Source organism: Sitophilus oryzae, unplaced genomic scaffold (genome assembly GCF_002938485.1).
Source record: "Sitophilus oryzae breed Bouriz unplaced genomic scaffold, Soryzae_2.0 scaffold_41_pilon_pilon, whole genome shotgun sequence".
Classification (NCBI taxonomy): domain Eukaryota; kingdom Metazoa; phylum Arthropoda; class Insecta; order Coleoptera; family Curculionidae; genus Sitophilus; species Sitophilus oryzae.
Window position 1 is genome coordinate 6431652 of NW_022146996.1, and position 24433 is coordinate 6456084.

The following is a 24433-nucleotide window of genomic DNA, read 5'->3' on the forward strand; positions in this document are numbered from 1 at the left end:
AATGGTATTAATATAAAAACTAATATTTTTTAAAAGTCCCAGTATGGCACTTAGTTCTGCTTAATACGTACATAAATGAAAAATTAAATTCTAAACAGTTTTTCTTCTTGACTTTCTTTAGATCTAACCAACCTTTTTGCATTTGCAAAGAGAGATCTTCTGGAAATCCTAATAGAAATATCATAATACCATATGACTCATAAAAAGAAAAAACACTTTTTTTTTATTTGAAAGTAAATATATGTTTTAGATACATATGTAGTTACTAGACTGGTTTAACTTCCTTCTAGAAATCCTTGGAACTGTTTGCAAATAGATGACATTACCATAGCAAACGAAAAAAAGCTTATGAATATCTTAACACTACGAATGCTAAACCAAAAGCGTACGTGCCAGTTATTTAATTATGCTAAAATCGAATATAAACAATCACAGGTTAATTATTATATTATAGAAAGTATAAAGAGTATTTTATGTGTTTGGAAAATGGTTTAAGAGGTGAAAAGTGGAGCATTATAGGTTAAATTTATACACTTATTAATGCTTAGCTGTTATTCTAATAAAACTTAGTTTTGTGCTACACTGTAGTTCTCTTTGTCAGTAGGTAGATTTTTATTGTAAAAAACAGACTTGTCTAACTAACAAAATATGCTTAACATTTCTGGGGGTATATCTCCCACCGTCCTCTCTCAGAATCAAAAAATAAAACATATATTATAGAAATAACTATACACAATTTGTTTAACTATTCACATGTTACCATCATCAACAGATGATTAAAACTGAAGAAAACAGTTTTAATCATCTGCTGATGATGCATGGTCAGCGAAACGCGCGTTCGGTGCAAAAGTAAAAGTGTTTTGGTGTATAATGGTGGATTAGTGTTTGATTTTGCTGTTGTAACCCCACTTTTGCTATTGTTTCAACCGTCAACTTTAATTTCAGATTAATAATTAAAATCTGATGACATAATTTTTCCAATTTATTTAATTATTTACAATTAATTAGTAGGTGACAAAATTTCTGTACTATATGAAATATAGTTTTTTTATTATTAATAAGATTTTATGTCATGTAGTGTTCAAAGGAGCAATAACCAGACATAACTAACATCTACAGATGCCTGAGTAATGCGTTTATTTATATTTGATTGGATTAGAAAAGCCTCTTTTATTTTTATGTTTACAGGCAATCGGTTCATTCATTATAATTTTGGCATTTTGCGGTCCAAGTTTTGTGACCTTCGTAGGTCCAAAACCCATCTGCGCCGTTGTAGCAGCAGCGGCAAGGCTGCAAAACAGTGGATGGCTATAAAGCTAACAAACCTCTATAATAATAAATCCATCAGAGTAGAAAGAAGCAAAAAGTTCATAGTAGAACATTGGCCAAAATTTACAGCAGTTTTGATAAACAAAGACAAAAAGACTGTCAAGGCTATAGTGGTCGACTGATATGGCATTGTAAGCTGATGGGTAAGTAATGATAGACTTGAATGAAAGCTGATGGGATTGATGGACGAAGCCATGCGGAGATTTTGTCATTCTGAAGAAGAAATGACAGAACACATTTTATGACGCTGCGACAACCTAGTAAATGTGCGTATTAGGCAATGACAGACCATTAACAAAAAGCTAAATGGAGGATTCAGTCTCCACGATATTAAAATTTTTGAGAAGGGTACGACTAAGACTGGACCAATTTTTGAAAAGAGTAGCCACTTCAATTTAATTTAATCTAAATATACTGCCTGTGGCCTATGTGCCATGAATGTTAACAAATTTTAAATTTGCAAAAATCACTTTTTTTAAATAATCTGAAATGTTGAAATGAAATGATATATTTTTAAAATTACTAAGTTGCCATACTTGTTATTCCATTAGATGGATTGTATATCTAATATCTCCATGTAGGTGGGGTAAAGGCAGGGTTTCCAATTTTCGAGATCAGGATCCCGTTTTGTAATCCCAGGATTGACTATTAGAATGAGGAAGTTAATCTGACAAAATACTTATTAAAATGCAGCTACATATATCAAAATCAAAATGAGAAGAGGACCTTATTAAAATAGACAACAAAGTAACATTCAACAACAACAAAGTAACATTCATATTTAGTAATTAAAAAAGTTCAAATCTTGTTAAAAAAAAACAATAAAATATAGCAACCTTGCTGCAACCTGCAACCTTCTGCTTAGTATAAATAAAATGTGATTTTTGAAAGACTAAATTGTATGAAAACGAATCATTTTAGATTGGGTATTTACATTTTTTGAGATTTTCAGGATCCCGGGATTTAAAATCGGGATTTCCGTATTAAACATACACCGAGATCCCGGTTTGGAATCCCTAGGTATAAGTCATACAAATTCTTATTATTTTGAATGATTATAGAACTAATCCAAAATTCAGTACTGACAAACAAAACCGGTTATTGCTTCAAATTCAAACTGGTGGTTGCTTCTGCCTTAAAAACAGACATTTACAGTAGCAAAATATTTAAATGATAGACTTTAGGGAAGCCGAACGTGACGAGCGTCGATGCTTGTTGGCTATATAGAAATTTATATCTGTTTTAACAGTTCGATCACCTGGGAAGTATGAGAAATTTCGATAAAAGACGTTGCACAACTCTCTACTTAGCGGTTTGGTTCGTTCGGTGGTTGGAGCCGAAGGTTTCGAAGCTTCGATTTCATCGACGAAATTTATAGTTGTTTTTGTAAGTGAAATCTAATTGATAGACGTTAATTGATAATAAAAACAATTATTACATGCGATGAGTTTTATTACTTCAATTAAAAACTTTCTTTGATTTGTGGTTAGTGGTTAGGCTTAAAAGAATTGAACATTTTTACCTTCTTCGCCCAAACCATTGAAAAAAGACCAGGGAAACGGCACGTTATGGATAATGTTCCTACGTGGCTAGTTATCCAAACCCCATGTTATTTTAGCGAAAAATATATAAAAATACTAGCGTGTACCAGCGACTTCGTTCGCGTCGAATTAATCATTTGTAATGGTGATGATAAAGCAAAGCAAACATTTCCATTAACATACAAACTGGATAAAATTTTCTCACATTTATGTCAGCATGAGAAAAAACAATATGGCGATATTATTATATAACTTGATAATATTTGAGGAGTAGTTTCATCTTGTTGGAACTTGACTTTCGAAAAATGCGTTTGCCAAAAATTAGCTTTTTACGTCAAGCAGTTTAAGCAGAATCGTGGTTAAGAAATTACCTAACTTTTTGGAACACCCTGTATGATTTTTTAAAAAATTTCAAATTTGTAAAAAAACAAAATAAATTATGCTTGTCCAAGCGTTTTCCCGAAAGACTAACCGTTTTTTAAATAACAAATACTGTAATATTTGAGGGGCGTTTTCACCCTCTTAAAGTTTGAGATTCGAGAAACTCCTCCTTATCGAACCTCTACACCCCACACCATCCGTTTGCCAAAAATCAGCTTTAAACGTCAAGCAGTTTAAGCAGAATCGTGATTACTCAACGGTCATATTTTATGAAATACTCTGTATAATTTTTTAAAAAATCTTAAAATATGTAAAACAACAAAATAAAATATAATAATAAACTTGGCCGTTTTTTAAATAAAAAATATTGTAATATTTGAGGGGTGGTTTCACCCTCTTGGAACCGGAATTCGGAAAAATCCCTTCTTATCGAACCTCTACACCCTAGAATCAACCTGTATGCCAAAATTGAGCTTCTTACGTTGAGTGGTTTGAGCAGGATCGTGACTAATCAGTATGTCAGTCACTTAAGGATTTTATATATTAGTATAGATAGTATTTTATTTTACACAAATTCAAGAAGAGGTGGCTGCAGTAACCAGGTAGCTTCATTTTAAGAAATTTTGCTAGCTAAAGTAGGAGCTGCCCCGGTGAACCAAGAACCCCAAAGAACGATCGGACTATATTTTAAAGGTCAATTCAGGTCAATTCAGTAAATATCTTATTTTCGTAAAAAAGTGGAGCTGCCTGGTTATTGCAGCCACCCCTTCAATTACTCAAGACTTTATTCAATAATTGATTGACTAATTATTAGTTTCAAGCATTTACTTCGATTTTAAAAGGAAACGCAATTGCTAAATTCATTAGGGCCATTGTGTCAGAACTTAAATTAACAATCATTTTGGTCAAAAATCGAGATAAACAAGGGTATAATGTAAGTAACCCTATATAATATACGTACGTCTAGAAAACCAATCAAGTATGAAGTATACTTGGAATTAGCTAAATGTTTATATTTTATTGTATTTTCGCTTTTTTTACAATTTGTCAAAAATAATTAGCATGCGTCAATTTGACTTAGATGTTTCAGTAGCCGATAGTATCTGATAATTTGACTCTTAAATAATTAATATACGTATCTATTTTTATTAGAAATATTATTTAACAATTTTAATAACTAATATCATTTATGAATAAATTAAAACAAAACCACCTAGTAGCAATAAGTCGTCTCTATTTCTTGGTTACTTATTAGACACTGTGGTATACTAAAGTCGGTCCTACACGATGCTTCCAACGTTGGTTTGGACGCACCATATGTCATTTGGCATAGGCTTCGACAATATTGCAATTCACAAGTGAGTCTCGTACACGATGTGGCAAATGTTCATGTGTCCAACGTTGGAAGGTGTTTGACACATCGTGTGGGACCGGCTTAATCAATAGAAATTTGATGGACATTGTGTTATATTTTATTATAATAAAAGGAAAAATTAATATCAGTCTTAAATTTTTTTAGAATCAATTAGTATTAGATTTGGCAGATAAGCAACTATCACCCTGTAAAGAAATATTTGCACATCCGTAGAGCGGTAATTATTCTCTTCATACATCAAGTGACATAACGTAAGTAGTAAAATGCATAGAAAGCTGTTTCTTCGCCTCTGTATTTAAGGACTTCCTCGGTAGTGTGCGCACGACGATGTCTGAATTTATAATGAAGTTGTCTTTAGAAATTAATATTTTATAATGTTCTTCTTACCATAAGAAATATATTGTTGATATGGAAAGTAATCAATCAGTTAATAATTTAATATAAGTTCGTTTATTGGTCTGTTCCATTGCGCCCTTTATATAGTTATTATAGTCTATTCCTGATCTCTAGTCTCTAGTTAACATTCACAAGTTCCATTTCTTTTTAAAAAGTCCAATAACTTGAAGACTAAACCCTCTATACAGGGTGTCCCAGAAATAAGTGCAAGTATTTTAACTGGTAGTATACAGTATGTCGCCGGATTGTCTTTACGGAAGAGGATTTTTTTGTTATTAACATTTTTAGAAAAATGCATTCTTCATAAAAAAATTTGCTTGTTCTAAAATCCCGTTTATACTATTCAAAATTTCCATATCGTTTTAGAGAAAACTAAAGAAAACATGAAAATATTGTTGAATTTTTTCTCCAACAATCAGTTCTTTCAATATAACACGACAATATGGCGACGTTAGTAAGAGCTGCCTTGCTCGGGGTTGCAGCAAGAACCGAGCAGCTCTTTTTCGATTTCTCACAAATTTACTAAAATGGACCTGCCTGGTTATTGCAGCCACCCCTTCAATTGCTCCTGCAATGCCACTGAAAGGTTGATTGCTAAAGTACTCGTAATAACAGTTTCATTAATAACTGAAATAATACAGAAATCAGATTGTTTTTTGCATTACAACTAATCTCAGAGTCCCTGTAGGTTCATTTATTTTTCTGTGTAGTTTTCAAATAGCTCTATTGAAGAAGTTTTTTTTCCAAAAAGTTCAAACCAGATATCTTGTAATATTAAACGTCAAAAGAAACTAGCGACCAACAAAAAATAGAAACGCAATCTAGAGGTTCTCAGTCCTTAAATATCAGGTTTTCTTGCAAGAAATATCGTTACGTAATCGTAAATAGCCGACAATAATAAGTTACGTATCGCAACAGTCGGGCACAAAACCAGTTCGTTTCTGAATCTCTAGAATGTTCTTTTAATTATAGACTTTTCTATAGCCGGCATCGCGATCCGGTTTTTAATTCGGCAAAGTCAAAAGGACAAGGTCCTGACTTCCTGGTTCAAAACAATCGTATACTGAGTGAGATACGTTGAAATGGAGCAGATATTTAAGTATATAGGCCTAAATCGGTTTGACGCGAAAATGCCGATCAAAAATTTTTGCTAACATGTCATAGAGACATTATTTAAAGAGACGTACATCATTAATTAATTTTATTACTATTGAAAAAAAACATGCTTAAAGCTTCAGAAAAATAATAAGACAAACCTGACTATACATAACGCCGCACAGTGTTTTGAAGTATAGGGGAAAGTAGACAAAAATGGAAAACTCTATTTTCACCGCCAGAAAATGTATTTACTTACATTACTAATAAAAGATAACATAATATTTTATATTTTAAACTAATTTTTATGATATAAAAATAAACTAAAAATATTTTTGGCAAAAAAAAATTAACTTATATTTTTTATAAATATGGAAAAAATCTCCTGCAGCCCAAAGGGTAATTATTTCTCATTATTAGTAAATAACAAATTAAAAACAAAACGTTCTCCAACCCAGTGTGAGTACATATCAAAATAAAACATCTGACGAGGGGTAGGGGACAAAAAACCCTAATTTTTTTAAATTTAATTTGCTTCAAAAAAAGAAAGGGGGCGACATGTTTCGGGACTTCAAACCCAAGAAAGCTAAAATAATTACAATCAAAATAATAAACAAATTCCAATAGTCATACAGAGGTCGAAAAATATAAAATACAATCACAAAACAAATTAAAAGGTTAAAAAACATTCAAAAAAGGTTAAAAAGTTTTTTCTATTACAATTATCCAATCACAGATACATTATGGCAAGCTCAGTTTGAAAATTAAGACAATTAAATTAAAATCATAAAGGGCAATAATTTAAGTTCAACAAAAAACGAAAAAACTTCAAGAACTACCTGGAAACGACTTTCTTCTTGTAGAAACGAATCAACTTCTTCAGAACAATCTTCTAAATGTAAACATAACTTAATTTTTTCACAAATTTTTGCACACACTCTTTCACTTTTGGCATTATTTTTAACATTGTTCAAAAGTATCTTTTATTTTAAGTACTGGACATTCTACTAAAAAAAATCGAAAACTTAAAATATCGCAGTTTTCCGCAGAAACTAATGGTTTTAAAGTACAATACTTGGGACAACATTTCACAAAAAATCTCGTCTACCATTTTATACCATTTTTTTAAAACCTTAAATAAAATTACACTACCAATTTTCGTTCAGACTCAATTTGACTTTTTATAATGGCCATGTATATAAAAGCAATGATTGAATTTAACAACAACTAATATGGAAAAAGAATGTACTTATTATAGGTGTTTTTCTCCATTTTGTGCAGCTAGGAAATATTCTTTTCGTCTACACAATATTCACCCCAATTTAATTGAAAAATGCGGTCACTTAAACACACTTCCACTATAATAAAAATACTGATATTCAATTTTTGGTATTTGCATTGCTGCTCATGTATCAATTTTTTTCATATATTTTTTGGTGATTATAGGCCTTCCTAAGGGGATAAATAATAATATTTGTATAAATGCGAAACAGGTTTTATCTGGTTTTTGTCCATAGAGCGCCACACTGTGCGCCGCGCCGGTACCCAATATACATCTGGTTTGTATATGTTACGGTTAAAGTCCGATGTCCGGTTAATGTCGACATTAACATGTTAATGTTCGGGTTAGGTTATGTTTTTGGTTGTTTTGTTGTGTGTTATTCTCGAGATTAACCGGGTAATGTCGACATTAACCGGACATCGGACCTTAACCGTAACATATGCAAACCAGATGCAAACAGAAAAATACTAGGTTGCTACTTATACCGGGTGCGTTTCAAAAGTGGCTTAAGCCTATAACTTTTTTATTTTTTCAGAAAAAAACGAGGTTTGGTATGTTAGAATATGACATAAATTAGGATTGATTGACATATTCTGTTTTTGGTCACTTCCTGTTTCACCGGAAATGACTACAACTTTTGATTTTTAAATGGCACCCTCGGTATTTTTTTAATTCATACGATAGAAAATGACACTCTGAATCGAATGACAAATAATATGTCAACTTTTGACATATTCGCTCAAAAACAAATTGTATTTTAAATGCCAATATAGAGTGCCATGGCTGTGTTACAAACACTAATTTTTAATCAAGGAGCCTTGGAAAAATAGATTTGATCATCTAATGTTTTTAATGTCTTGTCCTGGCCGGTTAAAAGATGCCCAAATCCTATTTTTAATAATATCTCAATTTTTTCAAATGGAACGAGGATGGCTCATTAGCATATTTGGAAAAAGCATTTTTTACGAATAATTTCATACCACACACTTGGTATTTCGAGTCAAATTGTTGTTATGAACCGCATGTAACAATTTCAACTAAACCATATGCGAAAATGTCAAAAGTTGACATATTATATGTCATTCTATTCAGAGTTTAATTTTCTATCGAATAAAGTAAAAAAATACCGAGGGTGCCATTTAATAACCAAAAATTGTAGTCATTTCCGGTGAAACCGGAAGTGACCGAAAAGAACTGGATATGTCAATCGATCCTAATTTATGTTATATACTAGCATACCAAATCTCGTTGTTTTATCTGAAAAAATAAAAAATTTACAGGGGTGAGCCACTTTTGAGACGCACCCGGTATATTAAAAAAAATTGGTCAAGTGCGAGTCGAACTCGCGCACGAAGGGTTCCGTACCATTCATTATCTATACAATATTAGACACTACATTATTATAAACTTTTTTTCGGATTTAGCTGAAATTTTGAATGCGCGTATAAGTAATTAAAAAAATGAAGAAACACATTACTAAAAATTGTATTAATCAATAATAAATATGTAAAAAGTAAAAATAAATATGTAAAAATTAAAAAAAAACGATTAAAAAAAAGTCGCCTTGACTAGGATTCGAACCTGCCTTACTACGGCTCCAACGTCATAGCAGCGTAAAGTCTTAACGCTTTAACCGCGCGGCCACCGAAGACCTGAAAGATTCTATGTAAAATTCTTATTTAAAAGATGTTTAAAAATGTTTAGTGAAAGTACTTTTTTATTCATAAACATTTATTTAATTCTGTTTTTAGTATTTGTTCTTATAGCGGCAACATAGATACATAATCTGTAAAAATTTCAACTGTCTAGCTATAACGGTTCATAAGATAGACCTTTGTGACAGACGGACGGACGACAGCGAAGTCTTAGCAATAGGGTTCCCGTTTTTACCCTTTGGGTACGGAACCCTAAAAAATAACGGATATTTCATATGATTATTACATAATGATTATAGTATTCCAAAACTATATTTTTACATATGTAGGTGTACTATTTTTATGATTTTTTCAATGCAGTTTTCAGTTTTTCGGTAAGTTTCTTGCAAAAAGCAAGGGAGATTTTCTTTGTTTGCCAAAATTCGAATGGACAAAATACATCCGGAAAGTCTGCTCCTTAATTGTTATTATCACTGTGTAATTCTTTCTGTTATAGGTGTGGTTATGATCGCTCTGTTTGCCGAATGTTATCATTTAAGATGAGGTCTAGTCTTCACACTCCACATTACCTTCTCAACAAATCCATTTCTACAGCTTCGAGTTTCTTTTTATTTGATTTTCTAATGGCCCATGATTCAGAAGCATATGTGGTTATGGGGTTATCGATAGCTGTATATAGTTTTTCCGTCAATTTCACTCCAGATAAAAATATGAGTCCAGCTTCTGAGAATAGCTGTTTCTTGAAGTTAAATGAAACACTGACCACCTTAAATATGTCAAAGTTCTGCCCTTATTTATAACACTATTTTAATATAAAATTTGTATCTCAAAAGATTCTGCACACTTCTCCTTTCTGTTACAAATAACTAAACCAGCCTGTGTAAACCGTTTACTTAATTACTAAAATAAATACCTGGATTAAAGCTTCTGGTTGAAGTGGTCCCTGATTCTGTCCGTCGAATTTGTCAGCTACCTCGCTCAGCAGCTCGAGGTCTTGCTCCAGCTGCCTACAGGAAGCGTTAGCTGTGACGTAGGCAGAAGCTAGCAGGAAACTACCGAGCACGAAAGACACCAGGACAATAGTTACGGCTACGATTTTGGCCACTTGTACTGCAGAACTCTGTGGTTTATGGTAAGCCTGAAAAAAAATACAACATGTTACTACTAATTTAATTCAATAAACCTGAATTAATCAACCAATCAATCAGTCAATCCGCTTTATGGGAGTACTAGCTGAGACAGTTAATTTCGAACGGCCTAACAGTGAAATGATTTTGTCAATCTTGTGGTACGGATGACCGAACGATCCGGAATGATTGAGAGCAGTCGATTTGATATATTTTTGTTTACCTTCGATTGAAGTATTTTTTATGTACTTATATCAATACCTTTCTTGGTTTAAATACATTATCTGACTATTTTTAGTTTTAGTTTCTATTCTATAACCATTAGTATGTCACTGATTTGCTGTGGGCAACAATATTATTACAAATAAGCTAAACCATGCGTGACGTGAGCTGTCAATCACGGAGGTCCAAACCAAAATTATTTAAAAATTATTTTTTTGTACAATTTTTTTTCTGTTAATTTTCCCGATATTTTAATTGTTACTATACTATCCTATGGGGAGATCATTAAAATGTTCCAGCCGTTCTTGAGTTAGAACTGGTATAACTAACCTGATTTTGTTTTAAATATTAGCATATTTTTTCACATTTTTATTTAAATATTATACCGGTACGGTTAAATATTATACCGGAAGAGGTAGAGGCATAGACATAGAGGTTGACTATCACTATTATTTTTCCGAATTGAATTCAAAAATGGATAGCAACATAAAAAATAAATTTGTATAGCATGGCATAATTAGATTTTTTCACGTATTGTACTTTTTCGTAAACTATGCGTGTTTGAAATTAAAAAAATATAATGTATACAGGGTGCGCGAGCGGATGCATCTTATAAGTGGCTCATTATAACTTTTTTATTTTTTCAGATATAAAAAAAACGAAATTTGGTGTGTTAGTATATGATATAAATAAGGATTGATTGGGCGTATTCAATTGTTTTTGGTCACTTCCTGTTTCACCGGAAATGACTACTACTTTTGATTTTTAAATGGCACCCTGGGTATATTTCTACTTTATTCCATAGAAAATGACACTCTGTCATTTTCTATTTATTTTATTTATTATCTATTTTTTTTATCTCAATACAATGACATGTCAATTACACAGAACTAAATACACACTCTGAATGAAAATATGAAAAGTTGACATATTATATGTCATTATATTCAGAGTGTCTTTTCTATCGCATAAAGTAGAAATATACCAAGAGTGCGATTTAAACAACAAAAATTTCCGGTGAAATAGGAAGTGACCAAAAACAATTGAATACGTCAATCAATCCCAATTTATGTCATATCCTAATATAGCAAATCTCGTTTTTTAGTAAGAGAACTATAAAAATAAAAATATTTTAGGGGTGAGCTACTTTCGGGATGCATCGGTATAATATTTAAATATACATTTTGTTTAAAAACATTCTAAATTTATTGATCAAATTCCTTTCTAAATGCTATATAAATACAAGATTAAAGTACCTAGTTGGTAGAAAACCCTGTCAGATACATGATACGTTAATATAGATGTTATGCAATTTAAAATTGATGTCGAATTTAAATTGCTAAAATTAAAATGTTGAAAATTGGAACTAAGTATTTAAATTCATCATAAACTATTTATTTCTCAGAAGCACTATTAAATTTAATGGACAAATTTTAATTAACAAACAAAATTTAACTTTTTTTTTAATAAAACTAATAATTTGTGTTAATAATTTTATCGGAAAACAACTAAATTGATTTTAGAGAGAGTAGAGGGTATTTATTTCTAGTAAACGTAGCCAAAACCACACATTTTGCTTTTTTTAATTCTTTTTAATATCTTGCCACGCCTCATTCAATTTTACTTTAAAAAATGTCATCAATGGTGTAGAAACTTTCAAATATTATAGAAAGAAAGCAGATCACAATTGATTTTTACAGTTAATTAATGTAGAGTAATACGTTTTCTAATTAAGTAATTATTTGTCTAATTAAATTAATTGGTCCATTAGAAGGTATAATTTTATAAATTACCAGAGGTCAACGACGGATTTAGGTATTAATGAGACTTAGTATAAAATATACGTGTAAATAAAGTTTGATTTAGATATTTAAATGGAAAATAAAAATATTACAGTTAGGGCTGGGATCTTTTGGTACAACAGCAAAAATAAAACACTATTTTACAACAATACATCAAAACACTTTTCTTTTAATATTAGAGACGTGTTTCGCTTTTAAGTTTTATCGGTATAACTAAGTTAAATTAGTATAGTATAAAAGTAGGATAGTATAAAGCTACGCGCACACTGACCAGCGCCGTACTCTCCGCACGAATAGAACTTTTTTTTCTTGTCGCGCACACTGACCCGTACCCTTCCGTACGTACCGAACGCGCCGCATTATTCGCTATTTTGTTTCTTTTTGCCCCTACTACACCCGTATTTGTCAATCGAATTTATCATCAGTCGCTTCCGGAGTCCTGTCTGCGGTAATTCGCGACAATTAAAAAGTGTATAAAAAAACTTTGAGTCTTTTTATACTTCTTTTTAATTTAAACCAGGTCCCTTTGAGAAGAATGGACGCCTTCTTTAAATTTCTCGACAATGAATGACAACGAACAAGAAATAATTATGAGCTCCTTGCTAATAGAAGAAGAAGAAATCACGAGAAAGAATCGAAAGTTATAGGTTCACAATATTTGCAAAAATCCACATTATTTCTATATTTAATTGAGGATGAACTAATTTTTTTTTCAATATTTCAATATGAGCCATGAAAAATTTGCGAACTTTCTTAGCATATTGAATTTCTAATCTCCTCTTCGGCTACTTACGCTACGTAGAGTGGAAGGAATTGCGTGTGACGTCAGCAGCACTAGCCGCATTTACCGAAAATCATTCTGGCCCAACAATGCTGGCCGCATTTTCGTCGATGCGATTCGTGCGGCTCTGGCTAGTGTGCGCACCTTCATTGAAAGTAACACAAACAATATTTTTCTTCGGCCGATGCGGCGCGTGCTGCTCTAGTCAATGTGCGCGTACCTTAACTAAGTTTTAAAAAAAATGTCCAAATACCGATAATTTTAGTAAATAAAAAATATATTCATCCATTTAATCAGCATTATTAATGGATATTAATTATTACACCATTTTTAGTGATTTCTAGGTTATATTAAGCAAAAGCTAACCTGTTCTATTTATAAATTTACATCTACAACATGAAGCTTAACGTGCAATAATTGTAACTCTTTAGAAAACAGATTTATTCATTTAGTTTGAAATATACTATATTTTTGCAATACTACACAACCTGATATATGTATACATATCTTGTAGGTAACGATCGAGAATCACCATCTTGGTAAAAACATATTATATCTTCTGGCCTTCACACAAATACTGTAAAACTAGCGTGGTTTCGCAAAAAGCAGTAAGTCCAATAAGCGCTAAGCAACTTTTCTGGTATTTATTTATATTTGGTCAGGTGAAATAATACAAATAGTTTATTGTGAATGTTTGCGACAAACAAATATTTTGTTTGAACCGCGATTCTTTTAAAAAAAATATTGAATGCAAAAACTTCTTGTATTTTATTTCGATAAATAAAGTCAATAAAACTTAAAAAGCTTCAAAATCAACATTCTTGTCGTTTATAATAAGCATTTTTATTTAGTATCTTTTTAAGGTTTATTGACATTTAGCTGATTTTTTAGGATTGTTTCGTTAAAATATTTGAAAACCATATACTGTGTGGTGCATCGGAACATGGGACATAGAAAATCTCATGTTAATTTTGAAAAGGTCCAATATTATTAATTATTACCCCAGATGATTTTATGCAAAAGTTGTATTAAACTTTTTTGAACATGCGTTAAAGTTGTATTTTTGTGTAGAATTTCGTTTCATTTGGAATAGTCATTTAAAAATATTTTGCAAAAATCTACCTTCAAATTAGTAAAATTCACAATACGGCCCAGAGAAAGCTACAATATCAGGAAAAATGTGATGTGTGTATCATTGTCAAATTCGATGTCACATTTTGTTTAGAAAAATTTGAAGGTACTAAACAGAGTAATTTTATAAAATTATTATGGATTTCGCAACTTTCGTACAAGTTACAATGGTTAAACGGCATTTTGCTGGAAATAATATTCTCGCTGTGTTAGATAAATGTTCGTAGCCCAGTGTCCGGAAAGCCTATACCGAATAAGTCAACAGTTTAAAGAATGAACCAAAGGTTTGAAACTAAAGGCACTAAGGTATTAAGTACGAAGTGTGAAGACAAAAATAATTGAACAGAAAGAAAACAACAATAACTTGAATATTCTTCATGTTGAAGAAAAGAAAAACATTGATTCCCGTCTACTGAGGTTACAGTAGAAAAAAAAAACACAGGATCTTTCGCCGAACTCCATGACTGAATGAGGAAGTCCCTCATACAAAAACCGTCTTTATGGGCATATTAAATACAGACATTTAGATGAACTGAAAACGACATCTCTGCGGAACGCTATTAATTCTCCCCTAATAGCTTTGTATTGAGATTGGGGCGTAAATTTTACAATCATTTGGGGTATTGTTTGGATGTGAACGGGGGATTAGGTAAAAAATTTATTAATTATTAGATATAGTTTAATAAAGTTCCTTTAGTTACAAATATTTCTCTTTTTATTTGTTAAATTATTATGGATGTATGTGGTATGAGCGAGGCCTGCGAGTGATCGACTAATGGACAGCAATCAAGTCATACTCCGCGAATACTATTCTCAACAAACAGTTCAACTAATTCTTTTGTAAATGATCATGCCAATTCAGAAAAAATGATCATCCTTTCCAAACCACATTTTATTTGTAGCTTTCTCTGGAAATTTTTAATAATTTGAAGGTTGATTTTTGCAAATAACTTTTAGATGCCTATTCCAAATAAAACAAAATTCTAGACGAAAGTACAACTTTAATGCCTCTTCAGAAAAGTCTAATACAATTTTTGTTTGGTTTAGTTTGTTTTTTTTACCTTTTCAAAATTTACATGGAATTTCCTATATCCCGTGTTCCGATGCACCACATGGTGTATTTAATATGTTTTCTTGTTTACTAAGATTTATTCCATCCGAGAATTTTACGAACATTTCAAAATATTCTTCAACGTTCTTAAACGTTGGTATTAATACAACGCAGGTTTCCGGTTTACATTTTTCTTCTATTTATAGGTATACCTATTTCTCTGTTAAAGGTATTCTATCTATTTTTACTGATATAAACGAAAGACAAAAGAACCGATTTGTTATGAATTCTGCAAAGCCCACTCGAATGCAATTCTTAATGACATGTTACGTGAATTATTTATTGTCGGATTTTCCCTCTATCGGACAATATGAAAATTAGCTTTTTGTATTCCTCGTAAATAATGGTAACACGTCACAACGTTGAGATCCGATCATGTTCTGAATAATTCATAACGATTTAAGCGCCAAAAATTCCGTTCCGATTCCATTTGAATGTTTTTTTTGAAGTTATTGTCATATCATAAAGATATTTTTATACCTATAAAGTTCTGTTATGCTTATAGTCTAAGAGCTGGCTATATAAAAAACCTTATCATCGTTACATGGTTAATTTTTCTTGTGAAGTCTCCTTATGTGTAGCCATTATGAAATAGTCATGCCTGCCAGCGCGATCCCGGGGCTTAAAGCGGGGGCGGCCAATCGAAAGCGTGAAATTTTGACACTAAAAATATTATAAGGTACACGAGTTATAATTGCGAAAATAGCTTTTATTTATTATTAAGGAACGTGAAAAATTGTTGGCAGACATTTTTCTTGTCGCTAAAATGCCGACAGACAACGCGAAAGGACACAGGCATGAAATTTTGGGAAAAAAAATATGGCTCACATGCTTGCCGATTTGTGGAATGTCATATTTATTCATTTTAAAAGCCTTATGTAAAAGGGCAGACAAAAAGATCGTGGCTAAATCAGCGGCAGACAGTTATCAAAAGCGCGATATTACTCTAGCGCTTTCAGGGAACGCTACACGCCTTGAAAATCGTGCATTTTTTAAAAATGTTCCTTTGTATTTTAGAAAACTTTGTACAACTGCCTGTTCACCGCAAATTTATCCACGGTATAATTTTTTAATTTACCATGCTTACGGCTTTACTCTATGGTTACGACAGTAAAAGAATGGATGCAAATACAGAAAAAAAACAGGTCATAAATCTTTCTAAAAATGCCTTTTTAAATTTTCAAACTTGAACGGTTATTTTGGACTCATTTGAAAAACGGTAAAGAGAACATATATTTCTTTTGTCAAGATACCAGCCCTGAACATATTTGCACTTATCCAAGACTCACCCTGTAGAGTAATATCGCGCTTTTCATAACTGTCTACAGCTGATTGAGCTACGATTTTTTTCATCTTCCTTTTGCATACGGCTTTTTAAGTAAATACTTATGACATTCCACCAATCGGCATGCATGTATGCGATTATTTTTTTTGTTAAAATTTCATGCCTCTTTCGCGTTGTCTGCCGGCATTTTAGCCACGAAAAAAATGTCTGCCAACAATTTTCCACATTTCTTAATAATAAATAAAAGCTCTTTGGCATTTATAACTCGTGTACCTTATATATATTGTCAAAATTTCACCCTTTCGATTGGCGGCCACCGCTTTAAGCCGCGGGATCGCGCTGGCAGACATGACTATTTCATAATGGCTACACATATGGAGACTTCACAAGAAAAATTAACCATGTAACGATGATAAAGTTTTTTATGTAGCCAGCTCTCGGTCTATTAAGAACTGCAAGGTTTAGTGGGCCGATTTTGTTGATTTTTGAGCAATGTGTAGCTATATTATTTGACTTTTTAGCTTTTTTTTATTATATATGAAAATCCTCGCCTGTCTATTATATTAGAAAAAAATAAAATGTTGTTATTTTGGTGATTGTTTAAAACAACTTGCGGAATCGTTTAATAAAATAAGGAATTTAAGAACCACTTTATCATGGTTTTTTACAGATCATACCATACAAACTTTTAGTCACGTGATTAAGCTTGACCGACACAGCGTTGCCCACTTTTATATATTTTGTTTTAATAAAAATATTAATCTTTTAAGATACAAAAATAAATTAATTATGTATATGTTGGAGGCAGATGCCGAATTCGGCCTATGTCCGAAATAATTAGACATATGGCGATTATAATTAAATATACCTACCTATATCCACAAAGTTACGCGGAAGAGTTTTGATTGCATTGGTTTCAACTTTTATGCGGAGGGTGTTAATCTTTTGTTGTTATATTATACCAAAAAAAGATTAACCCCCTCCGCAAAGAAGTTATATAAAGACTATTTATAACCACGAAGTTGCACGCATCTGGCAAGTTTAGTATGGACAAATCGTCATATATCTAATTTTTTCGGACATAGGCCCAATTCGGCATCTACCTCCAACATATATATTAACAAAACAGTTATTATTTACATTAACAAAACTCACCTTCTTAACAGGACTTAAAGGACATAAAGGGCCATTACTATCGCTTTCCCGTTCAAAATATTTTAATATAGTTGCGAGGAGTTTTTTACGGCTATTAAGCTGTCTTGTACACTTCGCACTAAAAGAGGTTCTAAAAAGAACAATGTTCGACTGCAATGTCTGCTGGTGAACATTTTTAAGCTTAAAGTATCGCAACACTATTTATTTAAACCAAAAAGTCATAATACAAAACTAAAGTGTCAAAACGAATGATAATGTCAAGAAATAAATAAATAAATGCGGCAACTTGACATTTTTTACAGCAGAGCTACCACCTGAATCTTCAGCGCGAAATTTAAATTCCAGTTAGTCAGCGCGGCGCCGAATATGTCCATGGTTGGCAACAATGAATTTAAAAATCACGTCCTCGATTACGTAACTAAAAGTTTAATTAATATCAAATATAGGTAGTTCGATTTATATATATTCATCTCAATAGTTTTTATGGAGATATTCGTTTTTAAAGAAGACAGTAAGGATTAATAACTTAGCATTAAAAGAATGCCTTTGCTTTTGTTCTATCAGCACACCTTTGAAATAATGTTTATTGTTTTTGTAATGTCACTGTCATTTCCAATTGAAATTATTATTGTTTAATGGCAGTTACTCTAGCAGAGACGGTTTTAAATAGAAGATATATCGGCTATAGCTTCTATAATTGAACATGGTTAGTGATGAGCAAATACAAGATCAAGACTTACCTGGTCTTGGTCTTAGGTATGCAGTTGATAAGTAGTATTGGTTTTGGTCTTGGTAGACATTACAAGACCCTTGTAAGTAAGTATTAGATTATTTATTAGGCATTTATTTTTTATTTTTCGATGTATCGAATCAGTATTATTTCTTTCTTTAAAAAATTTATGCAATAGTCGGGAAAACACTATTTGAAATAAAATAAAATAGTAATTGTGAACAAATCAGTAATTTCTTAGTCATAGTTCATCTTGGTCTTTGTCTTGGTTGTCTTGCTTGCTTTGTGTGCAAGACCAGGACCAGGAGCAATCTTGCATATCACTTAACATGGCAGAGATCAACTGCTGGACTTTAAAACATCTCTACTAGAGTAACTCTGAACAAACAGTAATAACATGCCTTTTCACTGACAGTGATATTATAAAACAATAACACCACTATTTCAGAGGTGTTTTGATGACAAAGCAAAGGTATGCTTTTAATGCTAAAATAGCAGTAAATCTGTTTTCTTCAAAAGCGAATATTTCCAATAAAAATAGAGGCATTGAAATAAATCAAAAAACTAAGTATTGAGAAAAGATGTTATTTTAACAATAATAATTAATATATTTTCAGGCATTTAGCTGTGTATTTAAGAGTTTTTAACTTCAAAAAGTATCTGACTTATGCTGAGCATTAATACAGTATTACAAATAACAGTTGTATTACACTTAGTGAAACGTGTTTAAACTTGACCTTGAAATGTTATATGGCTTAATTGACCAGTTGATTGCATTATTACAGTAATGATATTGTTTTTTAATACATTAAGATGGTTTAACATGGAAAAAAAATAGGATATTTAGAAAATTATATTTAGGATTCTTAAAAAAACTTCAAATTGCTATGCAATTTGGTATTTATCATAATGTATTATACCGGGTGTTTTTAAATAATAAATTTATTAATAACTTGGCGTGTTCAGTGATTTTCTGTCAATTCCTTTTTGCCAGAAATCTCTATATCTCTTGATTTTTGAACGATATCCTCGATATTTTTTACTTTGCTTTATAGAAAATGATATTCTGAATAAAATGACAATGACAATGAACTGACATATGTCAACTTTTGGCATTTTTAACTATGTAGTGGTATGGCTGTGTCAAAACCACTAATTTGGAGCCTTGGAAATTTGGAGCCCACAAGGAGCCTTGGAAAAAATCTCTAATAATGTTTTTTGCCTAAAAATCTCACGTCTAACGTTTTTTGCCTAAAACTTTTTCTGACCAGTTAAAAGATGACCAAATCGTATCTTTAATTATAACTCAATTTTTTTCAAATGGAACCAGGGTGGCTCATTAGCATATTTGAAAAAAAAAGGATTATCAGATGACAAGGCTCCGACGACCCAACCTTTCGATTCTATTGGATCGTGTATAGTGGACATTACACTTTTTCAGTAAAAAATAAATATAAGAACTTTGTTTGTGTAGTTTTATTAGTTAACAAGCATAACAAACACACAAAAAAAAGCAAGTAAATTATTAAACAAAATACAATTTAGAGTATAAAAATCTATAACAGTAAAAAAATGAACTGTTTCTGTGGACTTTTAAACTACAAACTTTCTACATAGGTAAACTGTTATAAATAAATACAATATTTACTACTGGAAAATCCTAGTTCAAACTTAGTCATTTGCGGCAAATTATGTTATTTCAATAAACAATTTTGTTTTAACGATAATTGTAAATATTTTTTTAAATTTAACTTCAAACTATATTAGGAAGGTCAATGATATTTATACTAGCTCATCAGTATAAAAACACTTATAAAATAAATAACTATTATATTATTCCATAATCTTCATAACTTTAATGGATTAAAATAGGGGTTGCTATTGATATATTTTATCCTAAAAATTAATATTAATCACAATTATAATCCACTTATAAAATATTTATGTAAAATTTTGAATCGGCTCTCATTTTATTATTGCTGTTTCATAGACATTTACACTAAACTGTTTTGGTTTATACATTAGAAAGGTCACGGTTAGATACAATTATGTTGTTATGACAACAATAAATTTTCTTTTTCCTTATTTATAAATCAATCACGTAGAACAAGCTGATAACGAAGAGCAAAACATATTTTTGGTTCTCTGTATACAATTTATTAGCACAAACATATTTTAATAAAGTACAATTACCTTTTTGTAAAGATTTAAATAATTTTAAGTATCAAAACTAAATTTTTTCAGAAATAATTTTCTATGTTACAGCGTTACAGTTTTTTTAATGGTCACCGTCAGCTCTGGATCAGGGAAAAACAGACGGTCCACTAGAGAAACAGGTAGGGCCACATGCATAGCAATCCAAGAACCTATGTGATTCTAGAACCACAAAGAAACTGCTAATGCTCAGCAGGAATAAAGTGAGGAATACAACAGGTCTCTTAAGAAGACATATTATGATTGTGTAGTGCTAACGGAACAAGCTGAAGTAGTATCAAAGAAGTCTTTATTGCAGAAGCTGCAATAAAGATCCTGAAACAGCATAGCACATAATACATACTGCGAGGCTCTGGATCGCAAGCTACACTTTCTTTTCCGAAAAGCAAGGCTAGAACCGGAGGAACTATGCTGTCTTCCTATCAAGGACCTGCACATGAAGGGGCAGGACACAGAGATTGGAGATTAAGAGATAGTGCAGACATAGACAGAGGACAAATATAATATATCTTACAGGTCGCAGTGTTCTGTGTTGAGGAATAGAAAAATAGTCAGCTGAATAAATGTTACAGTGGGTGGTGGAATAAAATACTGTCACGGTAGGCGAGGTCACCTTTAGCTTTACTATGGATATCTCTAAAATTCAGCAACATCTGATGAACTAACCAAATATAAATACATTCCAACAAATTGAAGCAAGCATTTTAAAAGAATAAGTATATTTTTAACGAAATAAAGGATTAGCAATTAATTTTCACGCGTATTTTTATAAATACCATAAATTAACTATATAGAATATTTAAAATTTTCCTCATTTTAACGTCTTGAGGCTGAAACATAATAGAATTTTACCTTCCCAAAGTTCCCATCCTAACAAAAAGCAATTAACCTTGAAGCCAAGAGATTTTAGAATCGCCACGCTACAATCTTCCAAACTGGTTTTTGTCGTAGGTTCTGATGGAACGACTCGAGTACCGTACCAGGTACGTCGTTTCGCAACGTTACTAATTAGTCGCGGTGGTGGTACCATTACTATATTTATTTTGTTTATTATGCAGCCGCAAGCTAAGTTATTTCAATTTTCGTTTACCTTTTTATGGTATTATTAAACTTTAGTATACCGGGTGGTGCATCGGCGTTGAAAACAATCCCCGACATAAACAAACCTTTTGTCTAATTTGAACAAGTTTAAATTACAAAAATGCATATCGGACACAGTAACTGTAGCCACTATAACATAGACGCGTATACTGCCACCACCCCCTCCACTTAAGGCCATTCAACCTTTTCCAATATGGCGGAAATAGAAGTGCTTTATTTGGCGCGTATTTTAAACCCTGTTTTATTTCCAAATAGACATTTTTCACACAAATGTCGGGTTATATTACGTAATATTTCACTAATTTTTTAATATACAGGGAGTCTAAAGTTCTTCACAGAAGTATGGAATTTTTTGTAGTATTACTTTTATGAAAACATCAATTAGTTACTTTTTATAAAAAGGTCTCCTTTCTCAGAAAATAAGTAGTGTTAAAATATTCAAACTTGAGGTAGCATATATGGGATGTTCAAAATCATCGGAAAAAGAAATAACCAGAAATATATGACAGAAAATAGCAATATAAACTAAATATTCAATTGCAAACACTTACCTACCATAATTTAGAATTTACTGAATGTTTGATAAATATATACTATCATGGACAGTATAGGAAGTTACTTGTCTTAGTAAAAGCCTGGGTAAATTCTCTTGGAATTATAAACTACACTGGCTTGGATAAAAAGATATGGAATATTTTTTCTATGTTTTGCAGCATTACACAAATGGGAATAAATTTAAACTATAATATAGGTGAGGATAACTAAAAAATATAAGATGTGTTTCAAGACTTTATATAAAAAAAATTTCCAAAAAAAAATGATTTTTTGCTAAAAGTTTGAGAACCACTGGATCTTTTCTGGATTTTCTTTCTTGTAAATTTTATCTAATACACATGTTGCCATATTATCAAGAAATTATGTTTTTTAACTAAAAACTAAAAAAAATTCCAGAAAATTTTTCAAAAAAATTCGAATCTTCAAATTTCTTTTTTCGCGAAAAGAACTTCATAGGCGGGTTTCTGGGGTTGAACTATAAAAATACTTGCACTTATTTCTGGGACACCCTGTATAAGGATGTTTTGCAAAGAGCCTATCTGTTTTCAGTCGCTTTGCAAAATGCCTAATGAAGACTAGTCAGATTGCACAAAACATTTTACGCGGGATTAGTAAAACTAACCTAAATTTGTCCAACAACATTTTTTGAACTTCTCTTTCAAAATTAGGAAATAATGACAGAAAAAGTGATAATTCTGTTAAATTGGATATGGTTAAGGACGATTATTATAAAGATCTAAATGTTCCAAAAAAAGAAAGCGAAGTTCCACAACCCTGTAACAGGATGAAATAACAGACTATAATAATTAAACGAGATATCAATATTAAGGTTTTAATATATTTTGTATTTAAAATTATGTTACTTATAATAAATATAATTTATGAAATAGGATTCAAGTTGTTTTTGTCAAAACAAAATAAAATTTTGACATAAATTATTGTTTTTGTATATGAAAATATTGCGTATTTATATTAAAGCGTAAATTATTCAATATTCTTATGCTCACAGCTGAGTAAATTTTGATCATTTTTTAATCTGCCTGGCTTCGATTTGGCATTTTGTAAAACGACTGAAAACCGGCAGTCTATTTGTAGAAGTGTACAGAAAATATCGTCATTGTTTAATATTCCTAATTCTGATTAGGTTTTTTGCAAAGTGACTGGAAATAGATAAGCTTTTTGTAAAAATTGCTTCTTTTGTTTAAAAATCCGGCGTTTTATAATATTTCTATAGTCATTTTGCAAAAAGCCGAATTATTCTATGCGCCTGCGACATATAGATATAGTAGTGTAGCCCAAGATGCTAAATGGGGATTTACTAATACGTCTTTAGGACCTATTGGATAGTGAAAATTAAGTGCCAAAAAGAAAAAAAAATGTTATATGATATTTTACTGGTTGGGGGAGCTTATACAAGTAATAGGTAGAATAAAAAGGACTGTTTTCTTAGGAAAAAAGAGTGTGTTTTAACTTATACCTATATAATTCTATAAAAGTTGGTGAACCAAAATCAAAATACTATCTACTTTTTTCAAAAACCGTCGCAATAATGTGATGGTTTATATGTAATTTTTAGATAGGTTTTTATAGGTTATGTTTTTAGGTAGAACAATTTCCCTAGTAGATGAATCCACTTGCTATATTTTACTGTATTCCATGTTTTTTTAATTTTGTATTTTTACCAGAAAACAGTAGATAAAACATATGTTATTTGAGTTATTGTATATAGATATGTAGGTTTGTAAAATAAATCACAAAGACTAATAACTACGTACGTACCTGTAACCCAAATCCCAACTAAAACTATAACCCGTTAAGCTATAATTAAAGCAGCAATAACAGTTTCGATATTTTTCCTCTCAAAAGAAGCACACACAAATAACATAATACCAGTTATTTCCTTCAAAGTGGTCTATTAAATTTGTACAATTTTCTTGCTTTAAAGTATAAAAATTATAAACAACAAAAAATATATTTCTACAAGGCTTATTATTATTGTCCGACCTCGATCTGCAAGGTTTTAATCTCGATTGTTAAATAAATAGTTATATTAAATTGTCGAGAATATGTTCTACAAATAAAACCGACTTTTGATATTTGTCCTGTTCAAGTACATTAATTTTTATTTGCGATGCAAAAAGTGTCCGTAAATATTCATTCTAAAT

At 31.3% G+C, this 24433-nt stretch overlaps 1 protein-coding gene across 1 annotated transcript in view; it reads right to left on the bottom strand.

Annotated features, from left to right (window-relative positions):
* Nucleotides 1-24433, bottom strand: part of LOC115885732 (putative mediator of RNA polymerase II transcription subunit 12) — an 88572-nt gene that overhangs the window by 28445 nt on the left and 35694 nt on the right. Inside the window, exon 2 of the mRNA XM_030904727.1 lies at nt 9968-10192. Coding sequence (XP_030760587.1) covers nt 9968-10192 — 225 coding nt within the window. The remainder of the gene's footprint in view (nt 1-9967; nt 10193-24433) is intronic.